General features: G+C 50.9%; 2 protein-coding genes across 2 annotated transcripts in view; one reads left to right on the forward strand and one right to left on the reverse strand.

Annotated features, from left to right (window-relative positions):
* STX1B (syntaxin 1B) overlaps window positions 1–15526 on the reverse strand; it is a 254524-nt gene that overhangs the window by 39400 nt on the left and 199598 nt on the right. The gene's annotated exons all lie outside the window — the stretch shown is intronic.
* On the forward strand, window positions 579–15522 carry PHKG2 (phosphorylase kinase catalytic subunit gamma 2). Its single transcript, XM_066383302.1, has 10 exons — window positions 579–733; window positions 1015–1127; window positions 10654–10829; window positions 11075–11129; window positions 11798–11863; window positions 11943–12106; window positions 14333–14423; window positions 14518–14671; window positions 14741–14866; window positions 14956–15522. Exons 2-10 carry the CDS (start codon window positions 1033–1035, stop codon window positions 15247–15249), a joined length of 1221 nt encoding a protein of 406 aa, XP_066239399.1. The 5' UTR covers window positions 579–733; window positions 1015–1032; the 3' UTR covers window positions 15250–15522.

The following is a 15526-nucleotide window of genomic DNA, read 5'->3' on the forward strand; positions in this document are numbered from 1 at the left end:
GTTCAAATCCGCACGAAATGACCAAGTTGGAATAACAGCTGCGTGCTCCTCGAGTTTCTAGCGCTGGAGTTGGCCCAAGGTAGGACTGCTAATGTAGCCTGGAGCCCTGGCCGGATAGCTTGGTTGTTTAAAACAACGTCTCTATGCACAAAAGTTGTGGTTTGATTCTGGTCAGGTCATATACAGGAACGGATCTTGTTTCTGTCTCGCTCTCTTATCTCCCTCTCTCTCTCTAAAGTAAAAAAACTTAAAACTGTAGAGCCAAATTCAGATAGGGATGCTGGGAGGAGGCTGAACGGGCCATACCCAGGTCCAGGGATCGGAGGCGCAGCGAATTGTCCATCCCGGTAACCCACAGGACATGCTTCCCAGTAAACCTGGCTTCCGGGTCCGGTTCCAGGCCTCCAGTTGTTTCGCCTCTCCTGTTCCCGGCATATGTTGTATGCTGATTGGCCATTTTTGAAGCCCCGCCTTAGCGTCGCAGCCTTAGGTGACCCCGAGCTCCAATACCACCTCCAGTCGCAGGACTGTCGGCTTCCTATTGGACAACCTGCTTCCAATCGGAAGAGCTTCTGAACCTCAGTCTTCCGGCGGCGCAGGCTATTGGCTGACAGGACGGGAGCGCGGCCGGAGGTCGTTACCGGCACCGCCCCGGGTAAGGTGAGGGACTAGAGGCGAACCCCGTGAGGGACCGGCCTCGCGTGGTCCCTGGCTTCATTCTCCGCCCCCGCGGGTGAGCCTGTGCGAGTCCCCGCGCCCCTCGCAGCACTCGCCCAAGTGCGCTTGCGCAGCAACAGCCGCGTACCTCCCTCCCCTATCCACTACTCCTTTTCCCTCCCCACCCCCGCCCCTTAGGCCCTTTCGCGGGGTCTTCCCAGTTCCGATCCTTCCCCAACCCCGTCCCAATTCCCCAAGATCCTGGCGCCCCAGCCACAAGGGCTGTGCCTCCGCGAGCCGCGATGTGCGTCCTCTCAGAGCCTGTGGGCCTCCCTGCCCTCCGTTTCCTCCACACAGGCCCCCACCTCGGTCAGAATGACGCTGGACGTAGGACCCGAAGATGAGCTGCCGGACTGGGCCGCGGCCAAAGAGTTCTACCAGAAGTACGATCCTAAGGACGTCATTGGCAGGTGAGGCCACGACCAGGAAAACGGAGGTCCAGAGAGGTCGGGTCCTCACTAGGATCCAGAGTTCTATCTAAGAGCTGGATAGTTCTAAATGGGAAAGGTTAGGGGCTAGTTTGACGACTAGCTTCTAACTCTGGGTCAACTCCCATTTTTTCACAAATTCATTCATTTATGTGTTTACACATAGCTGAGTTCCCTACTGTGTGGAAGAAGAGAAGCTTATGTCCTGGGGGTACTCCAACTGAAGTGCCTTAGACACACGAACGTTTAAATAGTCGCAGGCTGTGTGAAAGGTTCTACAGGGTCTCTGAAAACCACAGCTTCCCAGAAGAGGTGTGATATTTGGGTCTTAGAGAATGAGTAGCAGTTCGGCTTGCAGAGAATAGAAGGAAGGCCTTGCCTGTAGAGGCAATGGCAAATATCTTTATTCATCAAAAGTTTCCTAAGCAGGTACAGTGTGGTGGTTGCACTTTGCTGGGCGCTAGGGATGCAAGAGCCACAAGGTTTCTGTTCACTTGGAAATTATATTGTAGTGGTAGAGACGTACAGTAAACAAAAACAAGATAAAGATCAGATGCTATGGACCAGGGGTCGGGAACCTATGGCTCGCGAGCCAGATGTGGCTCTTTTGATGGCTGCATCTGGCTCGCAGACAAATCTTTAATAAAAAATAATAATAACGGGCCTGACCTATGGTGGCGCAGTGGGATAAAGCGTCGACCTGGAACACTGAGGTTGCCGGTTCGAAACCTTGGGCTTGCCTGGTCAAGGCACATATGGGAGTTGATGCTTCCTGCTCCTCCCCCTTCTCTCTCTCTCTCTCTCTCTCTCCTCTCTCTCTAAAAATCAATAAACAAAATATTTTAATAATAATAATAACGTTAAAAATATAAACCATTCTCGTATTATAATCCATTCATTTCCTACCGCTCATGTTCATGGTTGCTGGTGGCTGGAGTCAATCACAGCTGTCCTCTGGGACAACACCAAATTTTTTTAAAAATTTATTTAGATTTTATCTATTCATTTTTAGAGAGCGAGAGAAGAGAGAGATAGAGAAAGAGAAGAGGGGAGGAGCAGGAAGCATCAACTCCCATATATGCCTTGACCAGATAAGCGTGGGGTTTTGAACCAGCAAACTCAGTGTTCCAGATCAACGCTTTATCCACTGTGCCACCACAGGTCAGGCACCAAATTTTTATTGGATAATGTGTAATGTACACGGGTCGTTGTATGGCTGTCACCAAATTACATTTTAAAATATGTGGCGTTCATGGCTCTCTCAGCCAAAAAGTTTCCCGACCCCTGCTCTGGAGGAAACAAGTAGAGTGATGGGACAAGAGTAATTAATGGAGCTGAGACTTGAAGAGTAAGAATGAACAGGGCATGAACGAAGGCAGGATGTAGTCCAGGCGGAGGGACCAAGGAATGCAAAGGCTCAGGGTAGGAAAGGGCCTATTCAAGCAGTATATAAAAGAACATAGTGGCTAGAAGTGGGGGGAAAAAGGAAATTAAATGGGAGAAGTAGATAGAGGTTAGATTATGTAAGGTCTTGGGCCATGCGTGATCTAATTTACATTTCTGTGTTTCAAGGGCTGGGAACTTAACCTTTTGTGCCTCAATTTCTCCACTGTAAATTGGGAGTAAAAATAGATCCTACTTTGTAGATAGCTGTGAGGATGGAAAGAGTTAAGGTGATACACTTCCTGGCACATGTTAAGTGTTCAATATAGGTGTGTTACAACAGTTAAAAAAAGATCATTCTGGCCCTGGCGGGTTGGCTCAGTGGTAGAGTGTCGGCCTGGCGTGCGGGAGTCCTGGGTTCGATTCTGGGCCAGGGCACACAGGAGAAGTACCCATCTCCTTCTCCACCCCTCTTCCTCTCCTTCCTCTCTGTCTCTCTCTTCCCCTCCCGCAGCCAAGGTTCCATTGGAGCAAAGTTGGCCCGGGCGCTGACGATGGCTCTGTGGCCTCTGCCTCAGGCGCTAGAATGGCTCTGTTTGCAACAGAGTAATGCTCCAGATGGGCAGAGCATCGCCCCCTGGTGGGCATGCCGGGTGGATCCCGGTCAGGCGCATGTGGGAATCTGTCTGACTGCCTCTCCATTTCCAACTTCAGAAAAAAAAAAAGATTATTCTGAATTTATTCTAGGGAATGGAGGAGTCGGAGTGGAGCAAGAATGGAAGCATAGAGCCCAGTTACAAAGCTATTCATTCTTTCAGGCTAGCGATGGGGATAGTGGTAGAGATGGAGAGAAGTGGCTGGATTTAGGTGATGGTTTGAAAGGAGACTTTAGACAGTTTCCTGAAGGATTGGATGTGACCGTGAAGGAAAGGGAAGAAAACAGGAATAACCTAAGGTTTGGATTTGAGCACTTGAGTGCCGTTTATTGAAGCAGAGAAGACTGAGGAGGATCAGACTGTGGGGAGGGATAAGCAAGCCAAGAGCTCCAGTTTGGAAACACTGAGTTTGAGATCTACAACTGGAGCTGTGAAGTGGGTCTGTGAGTTAGGAACTTTAGAACGAGAGCTAGTCCCTGGCCCGACAGCTTGGTTGGTTGGGTCATTGTCTCAAAGCACAGAGGTTGGCATTTTGTTTTTTGGTTTGTTTTTTTTTTTTACCTTTTTTTTTTTTTTTTTAATTTATTTATTCATTTTAGAAAGGAGAGAGAGAGGGGAAGAGAGAGAGAAGGGGGGAGGAGCAGGAAGCATCAACTCCCATATGTGCCTTGACCAGGCAAGCCCAGGGTTTTGAACCGGCAACCTCAGCATTTCCAGGTCGACGCCTTATCCACTGCGCCACCACAGGTCAGGCCATTTGTTTTGTTTTTAATAAATTTTTTTTTATTTATTCATTTTAGAAAGGAGGAGGGGGAGAGAAGGGGGGGAGGAGCAGAAAGCATCAACTCCCATATGTGCCTTGACCAGGCAAGCCCAGGGTTTCGAACCAGCGACCTCAGCATTTCCAGGTCGACGCTTTATCCACTGCGCCACCACAGGTCAGGTGAGGTTGGCATTTTGATCCTTGGTCAGGGCACATGCAGGAACAGATCGATGTTCCTCTCTCTCTCTCTCTCTCCCTCCCTCCTAACCTCCCTCCCCCCACTCCCTTTCTCTCTTGCTAAAATCAGTAAATAAACTTTTTTGTGTGTTTTTTTTTCTTTTTTGCTTCTTTTTTTGTATTTTTCCAAAGTTGGAAACGGGAAGGCAGTCATACAGACTCCCGCATGTGCCCGACCGGGATCCACCCGGCATGCCCACCAGGGGGCGATGCTCCACCCATCTGGGGCATCGCTCTGTTGCAACCAGAGCCATTCTAGCGCCTGAGGCAGAGGCCACAGAGCCATCCTCAGCACCCAGGCCAACTTTGCTCCAATGGAGCCTCGGTTGTGGGAGGGTGCCGGGGTCCAGCCCCGGGGGGGATCCAGGGGTCCCACAGGAGGAGACGGCGTCGGCGAAATCGAGTGAGAGAGCCGAATTCTTTTCTTTCTCTTTATTCTCTAGTTAGCATTTACTGCCAGGCATCTCTACCAAATGCTAGTACAGCTCCTTTTTTATACACACACACCAAGTTACAATTACATGGTATTAATCATTGCTTCTGTTTCACTATGTTTACATGTTTCCAGATAACAGTTAATTTATATCTGTAAACTACAAATCAGGTGGCAAATCATTCAAAGTACAATTAAAAAATAACTTGAATAGCGATAACATCGGTAAAAGCTTTTAAAGGATTAGTACTAACTAATAACTCAACTTTACTGTTGTTGTGAGTCAAGGGGCAGAGAGAGATTAACAGACAAAATCATTAGGGAGTAGCAAAGGACCACCGCTTGCTCAGGCAAATGGCCTTGAATTTATGCAGTGTCCTGGCTTTTCTCACAAGATAACAAAAGGCTTGCCCATTGAGAAACTGACTTAACATTAAGAGTAACTTTTACTTAAAGATATATAGAGTGCACTCGCAAGATAGCTTAGTAGCAACATAATTTCAGAAGACATTAATTGCTATTGCTTCTATGGATGCCCTTCTATACCTCTCATTATCTGAAGAAAGAATTTTTGGGAAAGTTTATAAATCTCATGAGTGTCTCACTGAGAAAGCCCAGCAACTGCCTTCAGTCATAAAACAATTCTCTTAGCAAAACATTCTTTTCTTGCTGACTGCATTCCTATCCCAGGTCATGCAACGGGCCATTCCATAACACCTTACCTAAGATTCTATTGTCTAGTCAAACTTTATTTATTTACTATATTCATACACTAGCTAAGTTCTAGCTATATTCTTTCTAACATGATTAATAAGAAGAAATTCTCCTACAAACTTAACCCTTTATGAGGGATATCATAGCCAGCCTCTTATGTTTATGAGCCCAGTTCAAGGGGCTTACAGGCTTTTCTGTGGAACTTACACCTTCTGTCTCATTTCCAAAGAAATTACTACAAATCTACAGGGAAAGTACGGTACTATTATCCCTGTGCCACAAATAATAGCACACACCCAGAAAAAAGGGGGGATATAAGGCCAGATTAATTCAAAAGATTAAAGGGGGAAGTATCGTGCCTTTCCTTGCGGTGACTTTGTCAACCCGCAGCTGTTGGTCTTTACTGCGGTGACTCTATCTTCTTTTGCTGTGACTTTGTCAACCAGCAGTTGTGGATCTTCTTCTGCTGTGACCTAGTTAGCCAGCATTAGTGGATCGGCTCCTGACAGGAGGGGAAGAGAGAGACAGAGAGGAAGGAGAAGGGGAGGGGTGGACAAGCAGATGGGCGCTTCTCCTATGTGCCCTGGCCGGGAATCGAACCCGGGACTCCTGCACGCCAGGCCGACGCTCTACCACTGAGCCAACCGGCCAGGGCCTAAACTTTTTTTTTTTAAAGAGAGCTGGGATAGCCTGACCAGGTGGTGGCGCAATGGATAGAGCATTGGACTGGGATGCGGAGGACCCAGGTTCAAGACCCCAAGGTTGCCAGCTTGAGCGCGGGCTCATCTGGCTTGAGCAAAAAGAAAAGCTCACCAGCTTGGACCCAAGGTCGCTGGCTCAAGCAAGGGGTTACTTGGTCTGCTGAAGGCCCGTGGTCAAGGCACGTATGAGAAAGCAATCGATGAACAACTGAGGTGTCGCAACGAAAAACTGATGATTGATGCTTCTCATCTCTCTCCATTCCTCTCTGTCCCTATATAGCAGCGGTTCTCAACCTGTGGGTCGCGACCCACAGGTTGAGAACCACTGCTATATATCCTTCTCTCTGACTCTCTGTCCCTGTAAAAAATAAATGAAAATAAAGAGAGCTGGGATAAAGCTATAAATTTGGGAGGCATCAGCATATACGTGGTGGTTGGCAAGAGACAGAAAAATGAAAGGGGCCTAGGCTCAGACCTTGGGCCATCTCATGAAGGGGTTAGAGAAGGAGGAGCCACAAGGGAAATTGACGAGGTGCCATTTGGTTAGAAAGAACAACACAAAAAGAATGTGCTTCTGGAAGGTTGGCACAGTCAGCTATTACAGATGCTGCTGAGGCTAAGAAAGCAGTTGGGTGTATGTCCATTAGACTTGCTCCAAACTCTTTTTAGATGTCACATGAAGATGTCAAAAAGACCACTGGAATCAGGAATTCTGGAGAGAAATGAAGGCTCAAGTTGGTGCAGCAGGAGTTATTGACACATCCGTGGTCTTTAAAGCCCCTAGGACTGAATAGAGGTCACCAGGGGAGACGACTGGGCAGAGAAGAGAGCAGGGGCCCCAGTCCTGGGTCACGGGCTTTCAGATCAGTAAGGGAGGGTTGATGGAGGCTAGGAGGAACCCTCGGGGAAGAACTGTGGTTCCACTGCTGAGTGGTGCAGAAAGACCAGGTTTGGAGAAGGCAGATCAGAGGACAGGGTCCTTATCATCTCGTTCCAAGCTTACTGTGGTAATGTCATCCCTTGTCTATCTCCTCTCTATTTTCCCTGCACAGTAAGTTACCTGTACACTCACTAAATTGCTTTTCCAGAGTACCAGTTTTTTTCATGTATAAAGGCCTGAAGCTTTAAAATAATTAGACTAGGCCTCAAACTCAGATGCACTTAGTGGTTGGACACGAACTAAAACTGTAGAGTGGCTGAGAGTAAGGCATTCGGGAGCGGTGGGCACTGTGGCACCTGAAAGGTTCGTGTCCCATCTAAGATCTGTGAACCCCAGTTTACAAAGAACATTGCGTTGACCAAAATATAATACCTCTGTAGACTGTGTTTGGCCACAGGGACAATAGTATGCACCCATTGATTGAACCAGAGTTTGTGGGTGACAGACATGCCAAGCAAAGGGAGCTGTGTAAGGACAAGGACACCATGAGAGCACAGCAGGAAGGCTCTGTGAGGGGCAGCCAGGGATGCAGCATATGAGATGTCATCTATGTGGTGCCGGAGAGATGTGCGCTTTAGCCTGAGGTACTTCTGGGGTCGTATGAAGTAGGTGACAGAGCCCACATGTGACAGTCTCTGTCTAGGACTTTTTTTTTTTTTTGTATTTTCCTGAAGTTGGAAACGGGGAGGCAGTCAGACAGACTCCCACATGCGCCCGACCAGTATCCACCCGGCATGCCCACCAGGGGGCGTTGCTCTGCCGCAATCAGAGCCATTCTAGCGCCTGAGGCAGAGGCCACAGAGCCATCCTCAGCGCCCGGGCCAACCTTGCTCCAATGGAGTCTTGGCTGCAGGAGGGGAAGAGAGAGACAGAGAGGAAGGAGAGGGGGAGGGGTGGAGAAGCAGATGGGCACTTCTCCTGTGTGCTCTGGCCGGGAATCGAACCTGGAACTCCCACACGCCAGGCCAACGCTCTACCACTGAGCTAACTGGCCAGGGCAGGACTTTCTCTTTCAATGCCACATGGACTTACCTATCTCTACCTCATTAATGTCTTTCAACATTCCTTTAAGATTTATTTTTTATTTTATTTTTTTAGTGAGGGGGGTAAGACAGGAAGGAAGAGAGATGAGAAGCATCAACTCATAGTTCCAGCTCCTTAGTTGCTCATTGATTGCTTCTCATACATACCTTAATCCGGGGGCTCCAGCTGAGCCAGTGACCCTTTGCTCAAGCAATGACCTTCGGCTCAAGCCAGTGACCATGGGTTCATGTCCATGATCCCATGCTCAAGCTGGTTGAGTCCATAGTCAAGCTGCCAACCTTGGGGTTTCAAACCTGGGTCCTCAGTGTCCCAGGCTGACGCTCTATCCACTGCACTACTGCCTGGTCAGGCCCCTTCAAGATTTTTTAAAATTTTATCTATTCGGCCCTGGCCGGTTGGCTCAGCAGTAGAGCATCGGCCTGGCGTGCGGGGGACCTGGGTTCGGTTCCCGGCCAGGGCACATAGGAGAAGCGCCCATTTGCTTCTCCACCCCTCCCCCTCTCCTTCCTCTCTGTCTCTCTCTTCCCCTCCCGCACCCAAGGCTCCATTGGAGCGAAGATGGCTCTGGCGCTGGGGATGGCTCCTTGGCTTCTGCCCCAGGCGCTAGAGTAGCTCTGGTCGCGGCAGAGCGACGTCCCGGAGGGGCAGAGCGTAGCCCCTGGTGGGCGTGCCAGGTGGATCCCGGTCGGGCGCATGCGGGAGTCTGTCTGACTGTCTCTCCCCGTTTCCAGCTTCAGAAAAATACAAAAAAATACATATATATATCTATTGATTGATTTTCAAGATCATGGAGGAAGGAAGAGAGAGAAACATCAATTTGTTGTTCCACTAATTTTGTATTCATTGGTTAATATTTTTTAAATTGATTTTAGAGAGACAGAAGAAGGGGGGAGAGAGAGAGAAGCATTCATTTGTTGTTCCATTTAGTTGTGCATCCATTGGTCACTTCTGTGTGTGCCCTGACCAGGGGTTGAACCTGCAACCTTGGTGGGGGTTTTTTTGTTTGTTTTGTGTTGGTTTTTTTTTTAACAGAGACAGAGAGAACCGCTGCTAGAGAGATGAGAAGCATCAATCATCAGTTTTTCATTGCGACATCTTAGTTGTTCATTGATTGCTTTCTCATATGTGCCTTGACCGTGGGGCTACAGCAGACCAAGTAACCCCTTGCTCAAGCCAGCAACCTTGGGTCGAAGCTGGTGAGCTTTTGCTCAAACCAGATGAGCCCGCGCTCAAGCTGGCAACTGCAGGGTCTCGAACCTGGGTCCTTCTTCATTCCAGTCTGACGCTCTATCCACTGTGCCACCGCTTGGTCAGGCGCAACCTTGGTGTTTTGGGACAATGCTTTAACCCAGTGGTGCCCAACCTTTTTTGGGCCATGGACCGGTTTAATGTCAGAAAATGTTTTCTCGGACCGGCCTTTAGGGTGGGACGGATAAATGTATCACGTGACCGAGAGAAGCGTCAAGAGTGAGTGTTAGCCCTGGCCGGTTGGCTCAGTGGTGGAGTGTCCTCCTGGCGTGTGGGAGTCCCGGGTTCAATTCCTGGCCAGAGCACACAGGAGAGGTGTCCATCTGCTTCTCCACCCCTCCCCCTCTCCTTCCTCTCTGTCTCTCTCTTCCCCTCCTGCAGCCAAGACTCCATTGGAGCAAAGTTGGCCTGGGCACTAAGGATGGCTCCATGACCTCTGCCTCAGGTGCTAGAATGGCTCTGGTTGCAGCAGAGTGACGCCCCAGATGGGCAGAGCATCGCCCCCTGGTGGGCATGCCAGGTGGATCCCGGTCGGGCACATGCGGGAGTCTGTCTGACTGCCTCCCTGTTTACAGCTTCGGAAAAATACAAAAAAAAAAAAAAAGAGTGAGTGTTAGACGGATGTAACAGAGGGAATCTGGTCGTTTTTTTTAAAATAAAACATCGTTCAGACTTAAATATAAATAAAATGGAAATAATGTAAGTTATTTATTCTTTCTCTGTAGACCGGTATCAAATGGCCCACGGACCGGGGGTTGGGGACCACTGCTTTAACCAACTTTGCTGCCTGGATCAGGGCCATTCCTTCAAGATACTATTGGCCACATTTCAGAGCTGGAGAAGTGGAAGCCCAGAGACCTTATGTCATTGGGTCTCATGAAGATTAATCAGTAGCAGATTTGGGGCCTAAACCAAGATCTAATTCTCAACTGAGTCTTCTAGTCAATGGCGCAATACTTATTCGGAGCCTCCTACACTTTAGATAACGTAGGGGAGCTTTGCGGTTTGGATGGGGTCATCAGGAAGTGTGAGATTTTGAGGGAACTTCAGATCATTTCTTCCCACTTGACCCTTGTGGTGTTTCAGGCAGGTTCTGAGGCTCGCCGTAGAAGGACTTGTCCAGGCTCACCAGGAGGGCATGGCAGAGGCCTGGAATCCAGGACCCCTGCTTCCTCCCCTGTGAGCTTTGTGTTGCGCCTTGCTGGGCGCCCAGGTTACTTGCTGAGGCTGCTGTGACGCTGTTGTCGGCCAGGACGGGCTCCTTGGGAGGCTGCCTTGCCTGGATGGCTCTTCAGTCTGGTGCAGTGTGTGTGAGGATACTGAAGCTCTCCTCCACTTGGCAGTGAGAGGGCAGGAGGCCCTGACTCCTTTGTCGTCTGACTCTATCAGAGGAGTGAGCTCTGTGGTCCGCCGTTGTGTCCATCGCGCTACTGGCCATGAGTTTGCAGTGAAAATCATGGAGGTGACGGCTGAGCGACTGAGCCCCGAGCAGCTGGAGGAGGTGCGGGAAGCCACGCGTCGAGAGACACACATCCTTCGCCAGGTCGCTGGCCACCCCCACATCAGTGAGGCTGCACCCCTGATCCTGCTAGCTGACAGCCACCTCCCGCTGGCCCTGCCTAGAGCCCCCTCCCCATAGCACCGCCTCTGCCCTCTACCCCACCTCGGAGCGCAGCCAGCCTCGGGTCCCCACTGCCTCCTCTGTTCTCCTTCCTTCCTGGCCACTGCCCCTTGTGCCTCGGGTGGAGAGCCCCTTCGTATGCGTCTGCTCCTTTCCATCCCCGTCTCCGCCTTTCTCCTCTTTCCCCAGTCACTCTCATCGATTCCTACGAGTCTTCTAGCTTCATGTTCCTGGTGTTTGACCTGTGAGTATCTCCCCGCCCTGGCCCGAGAAGCCTCTTTACCTCCATGCATGGCCCAGCCTCAGATCGCAGTGGGCGGAAGACTTCCCTGCTCACACCTGCCTCCGCTCTACCTGGGCCTGTCTGGCAGGCCGTGGCGCTGGCCCCTTTGCTGAGGGCCCTGACTGAGGCAAGGTCTACAAGAGTAATAGTGACCAAAGAGAAAGGTTCTTCATGCCCCACGTCCCCTGCTGTTTCAGTACCCTCTGGCTGTAAGGTTAGTGGGGAAGAAGGGCTGATCTGACAGTGTCTGACCAGGAACTGAACACTTATCAGGTAGATTCTTGCTCACCAGGTTCTCATTGTGTAATGGTCTGTGGTATACACAGATTCAATTTAATAGGCCTTTTCTGAGTATCAGATAATAAGAACCTTCTATGAATTATAGAAGGAACTCATTTTTGCTAAAATAGCCCCCTCTCAGGCACAGTGTAAATATTTTAACTGCCAACCCACTGGGCCAAACTGCCCCTGGCATTCATCTCTGGGAGTGCTCCGTCACGAGACCCTTTACTTTGTCTACAGAGGCAGCTCTTTCCTGGCCGCCTCCGTAGTGTTTCTGGGAGCACTGGCTTGTTTCCCTGGCCCTCCCTGTGAGGTGCACCTGCCTCCCAACCACTCCTGTCCCTTAGGATGCGGAAGGGAGAGCTGTTCGACTATCTCACAGAGAAGGTGGTGCTCTCCGAGAAGGAAAGCAGGTAACGGCGGCGCCCACAGCCCCTGGGGGAGCAGGGAGGGGGTGGGTGGGAGAAGCAGAGGAGACTGCCCCTCTCCCAGGTCCATCATGAGGTCTCTGCTGGAAGCAGTGAGCTTTCTCCATGCCAACAACATTGTGCACCGAGATCTGAAGCCCGAGAACATACTCCTGGATGACAATATGCAGATCCGGCTTTCAGATTTTGGGTTCTCCTGCCACTTGGAACCTGGCGAGAAGCTGCGAGGTGAGGGGACCTGGTGCTCTAAGAGGCTGGGAAGGGAAGGCTGCCCAGACCTGAGGGCACTTGGCTGGCTTGGAGAACTGAGTCCCAGGTACCAAGCAGCGGGAAGTCAGTAAACACTTGCCCTGTACCCACTGGGTGCAAAGCATTGTGGGCAGCTCAGAATGGGTTTCCTGACCTGGGGAGGATGGAGACAGGCAAGTGAGCGGATAAGTGGCACACAGCTGGGGCTGTAGGGGGGGGGGGGGGGGGACGCAGAAAGGAGCACCTGATTTAGTTGGAGGGACCTGAAGAGGAGGACTTTGGAGCTGGGGCCTTGGGAGGCTGGGCTTGTCCCCAGAGGGAGAAGAGAGAGGGGGATAGCAGGACTCAGCTGCACATTTGGGATCTAGCAGACAGGAAGGACCACAGTGTGTGGCTTAGATGCTATGAAGAACCTGGTATGGCCAGACAGCACTTCTCACCTGGTAACCTTGGACGCAGGCTCACCAGTGTTAATGCATTTGTTGTGACAGAAATAATTCTGGTGTAAATGGAAAACTAAAAGTTCAACAGCAAGACTCCTCATTTTATTGATTTTAGAGAGAGGGAGACAGGAACATCAATCTGTTCCTCTATGTGCCCTGAACAGGGCTCAAACTGGCAACTTCTGTGCTTCGAGGCGATGTACTAACCAACTGAGCTGTGCAGGCAGGGCTCCGCAGTTCTTAATATGCTCCTTTCTCTCCCTCCATGGCTTTGCACTGAATTTATTAAAAGCTAACATTTACTGGGCTCTTAATGTGAGCTATGTACCATGCTGAATCTTTAGAAAGTTTAGTTCTCTCAACCCTCTCAGTACCCCTTTGAGATAGATGGCATTTGTGTCTCCATTTTGTAGATGTGTTGTGGCCTGCCCAGGGTCCTCTGGCTGGGATTTGAACTTGAGCAGTCTGACTTGAGCTCATTCTCTTCATCCGTGGACTTGCGTATCTTACAGATGTCGTAGTTTGTTTTCCACTGGGCTTTCACATAGCCGTTTCCTCAGTCTGGAATCACCTTTGCCCGTGCCCACTCCACCCTCTCACTTGGCTTGGGTAATTCAGGGTTCACTTGAAAAAGCTCTAGGTCAGGTTAGATCCCTTGCTTTTTGTTCTTTACTCCCTTCGTGGCACTTGTCTTTTATTTCTCATTTGCTTTCTGGTGAATGTTGAGTTCAGTAAGAGCACATCTAATTCACCACTGTGTCCATTGTGATGCTTGGTGCCTGGTTGGCAGTAGACACTTGGTTCAGGAATGAATTTACCAAGAGTCACTTTCCATTTAGGCCTATTAAGATCTCCTGGAAGTGTGCCATGGACTACAGTTTGGAGATTCCTGGGGTGGAAGAATTGGTGCTTGAGGTGGTAAAGGAAACTAGAGATACAGGCTTGTGTCCAGTCATGGAGAGCTCTGTACCGAGATCGGACTTGACCCTGAGGCCACAGCGGGGAGCCAGAGAAGGGTTTTAAACAAAGGTCATCCCTGTCTGTGTTTGAAGGAATCCCATACTCCCACTCATTCCCCTTGGTTTGAGCAGTGGTTCCACTAACCAGCATCAAGATTTTTTGTTTTTGAGGGAAAGACAGGGAGGGAGAAAGTGAGAAGCATCAACTCATAGTTGTTTTCACTTTAATTGTGCCTTGATTCCTTCTCAGGTGTGCCTTGACCAGGGCCAAGCCAGTGTCCCCTTGGTCAAGCTGGTGACCTTTGAGATTGTGTGACTAATTCCCCTGCTCAAGCCAATGAACCCGTGCTGATGAGCCCACAGCAAACTGGGGCTTTGACCCCAGCGTTCTGGGTCAACACTTTATCCATTGCCCCAGCACCAGTCAGGCAGAGTAGAAATCATAGTAGGAGTAAACTTGGGCAGAAAGGAATGCAGGAAAGTTTTGTTTTCTATGTGTTATGTAAATATGTGGTAACACATTTGTGTGAGGGGTGGGTAAGGGTTGGAGGCAGGTGGTAACAGTTGGGTAGGATCTTACATCAATCTAAAAATCAGATTTTCCCTGAGCGCACCGGGAGCCTGGGTGGATATTCAAGTTGTTCAGAACCGTTGGGATCTAGTAATAAGACTCAGCAGAGGCAGGAGGAAGTAGATGGGAACACGTTTGGCCTGGCCAGTGTTGAGGCTCCCGCAGAGGGCTGGAGTTAAGGGCCCTTGAAGGGTCCTGTGGCATCCCATCGATCTCAGCCCTCTCTTCCCAGAGTTGTGTGGGACCCCAGGATATCTAGCACCAGAGATCCTTAAGTGCTCCATGGATGAAACCCACCTGGGCTATGGCAAGGAGGTCGACCTGTGAGTTTCGGGGATCCTCTGCCCTCTTCTATGTAGTGCTCTTCAGTCCGCTTGCCCAGCACCTAGTCCTGCCTGACTTTGGTCTCTCTCCCAGCTGGGCCTGCGGGGTGATCTTGTTCACACTCCTGGCTGGCTCGCCGCCGTTCTGGCACCGGCGGCAGATTCTGATGCTACGCATGATCATGGAAGGCCAGTACCAGTTCAGTTCCCCCGAGTGGGATGACCGGTCAAACACTGTCAAAGACCTGGTGAGCTGGGGCCTGAGGGTGTAAGGCGGGAGGCCCAGGAGCTGCCCCTCACGCTCTGGAGTCCCCTAGATTTCAAGGCTGCTGCAGGTGGATCCTGAGAAGCGTTGGACAGCTGAGCAAGCCCTACAGCACCCCTTCTTTGAGCGTTGTGAAGGCAGCCAGCCCTGGAACCTCACCCCCCGACAGCGGTTCCGGGTAAGCTTTAGAGGCTCAGGTTGGGTCTGTTCCTCTGTGCCCTGGGGTGGATGCTACACTGGAGCGTACCCTTCCCTCCCCCATCTCAGGTGGCAGTGTGGACAGTGCTGGCTGCTGGACGAGTGGCCTTAAGCACCCACCATGCACGGCCGCTGACCAAGACGGCGCTGTTGAGGGACCCCTACGCACTGCGGCCCGTCCGGCGCCTCATTGACAGCTGCGCCTTCCGGCTCTATGGGCACTGGGTGAAGAAGGGCGAGCAGCAGAACCGGGCAGCTCTCTTCCAGCATCGGCCCCCTGGGCCTTTCCCTGTCATGAGCCCCGAGGAGGAGGGAGACTCAGCTGCTGTCACCGAGGACGAGGCCATGCTGGCGCTGGGCTAGCACGGCAGCCCTGGGGAATCCTAGCAAGCCAGACTCTCAACGGAGACTTGTCACCGGTCCAACCCCTCCGGGCTCTGGCCTCGGGCCCCACGCTGCCTGCCCGGGCCCACCACTGATCATGCTCTGATGGAGACCAGCCCTGCCCACCTACCCCACTGGCCAGGGTTGTGAGGTCAGAGCTGAGGCGGAGGGGAGCCGCTCAGAATGCCATGCCTGGCCATGTCAGAGCTGCCTGTGCTGTGTGCGCAATAAAATCTACGCGCCGGGGAGAGCCAGC

This window comes from Saccopteryx leptura, chromosome 4 (genome assembly GCF_036850995.1).
Source record: "Saccopteryx leptura isolate mSacLep1 chromosome 4, mSacLep1_pri_phased_curated, whole genome shotgun sequence".
NCBI classification, from domain to species: Eukaryota; Metazoa; Chordata; class Mammalia; order Chiroptera; family Emballonuridae; genus Saccopteryx; species Saccopteryx leptura.

Bases quoted from the DNA above. Each gene is read 5' to 3' on its own strand.
- PHKG2 (XM_066383302.1), top strand. From the start codon at position 1,033: ATGACGCTGGACGTAGGACCCGAAGATGAGCTGCCGGACTGGGCCGCG. The intron at 14,424-14,517 runs GTGAGTTTCGGG...TCTCTCTCCCAG, and splicing joins TATGGCAAGGAGGTCGACCT to CTGGGCCTGCGGGGTGATCT. The intron at 14,672-14,740 runs GTGAGCTGGGGC...GGAGTCCCCTAG, and splicing joins CAAACACTGTCAAAGACCTG to ATTTCAAGGCTGCTGCAGGT.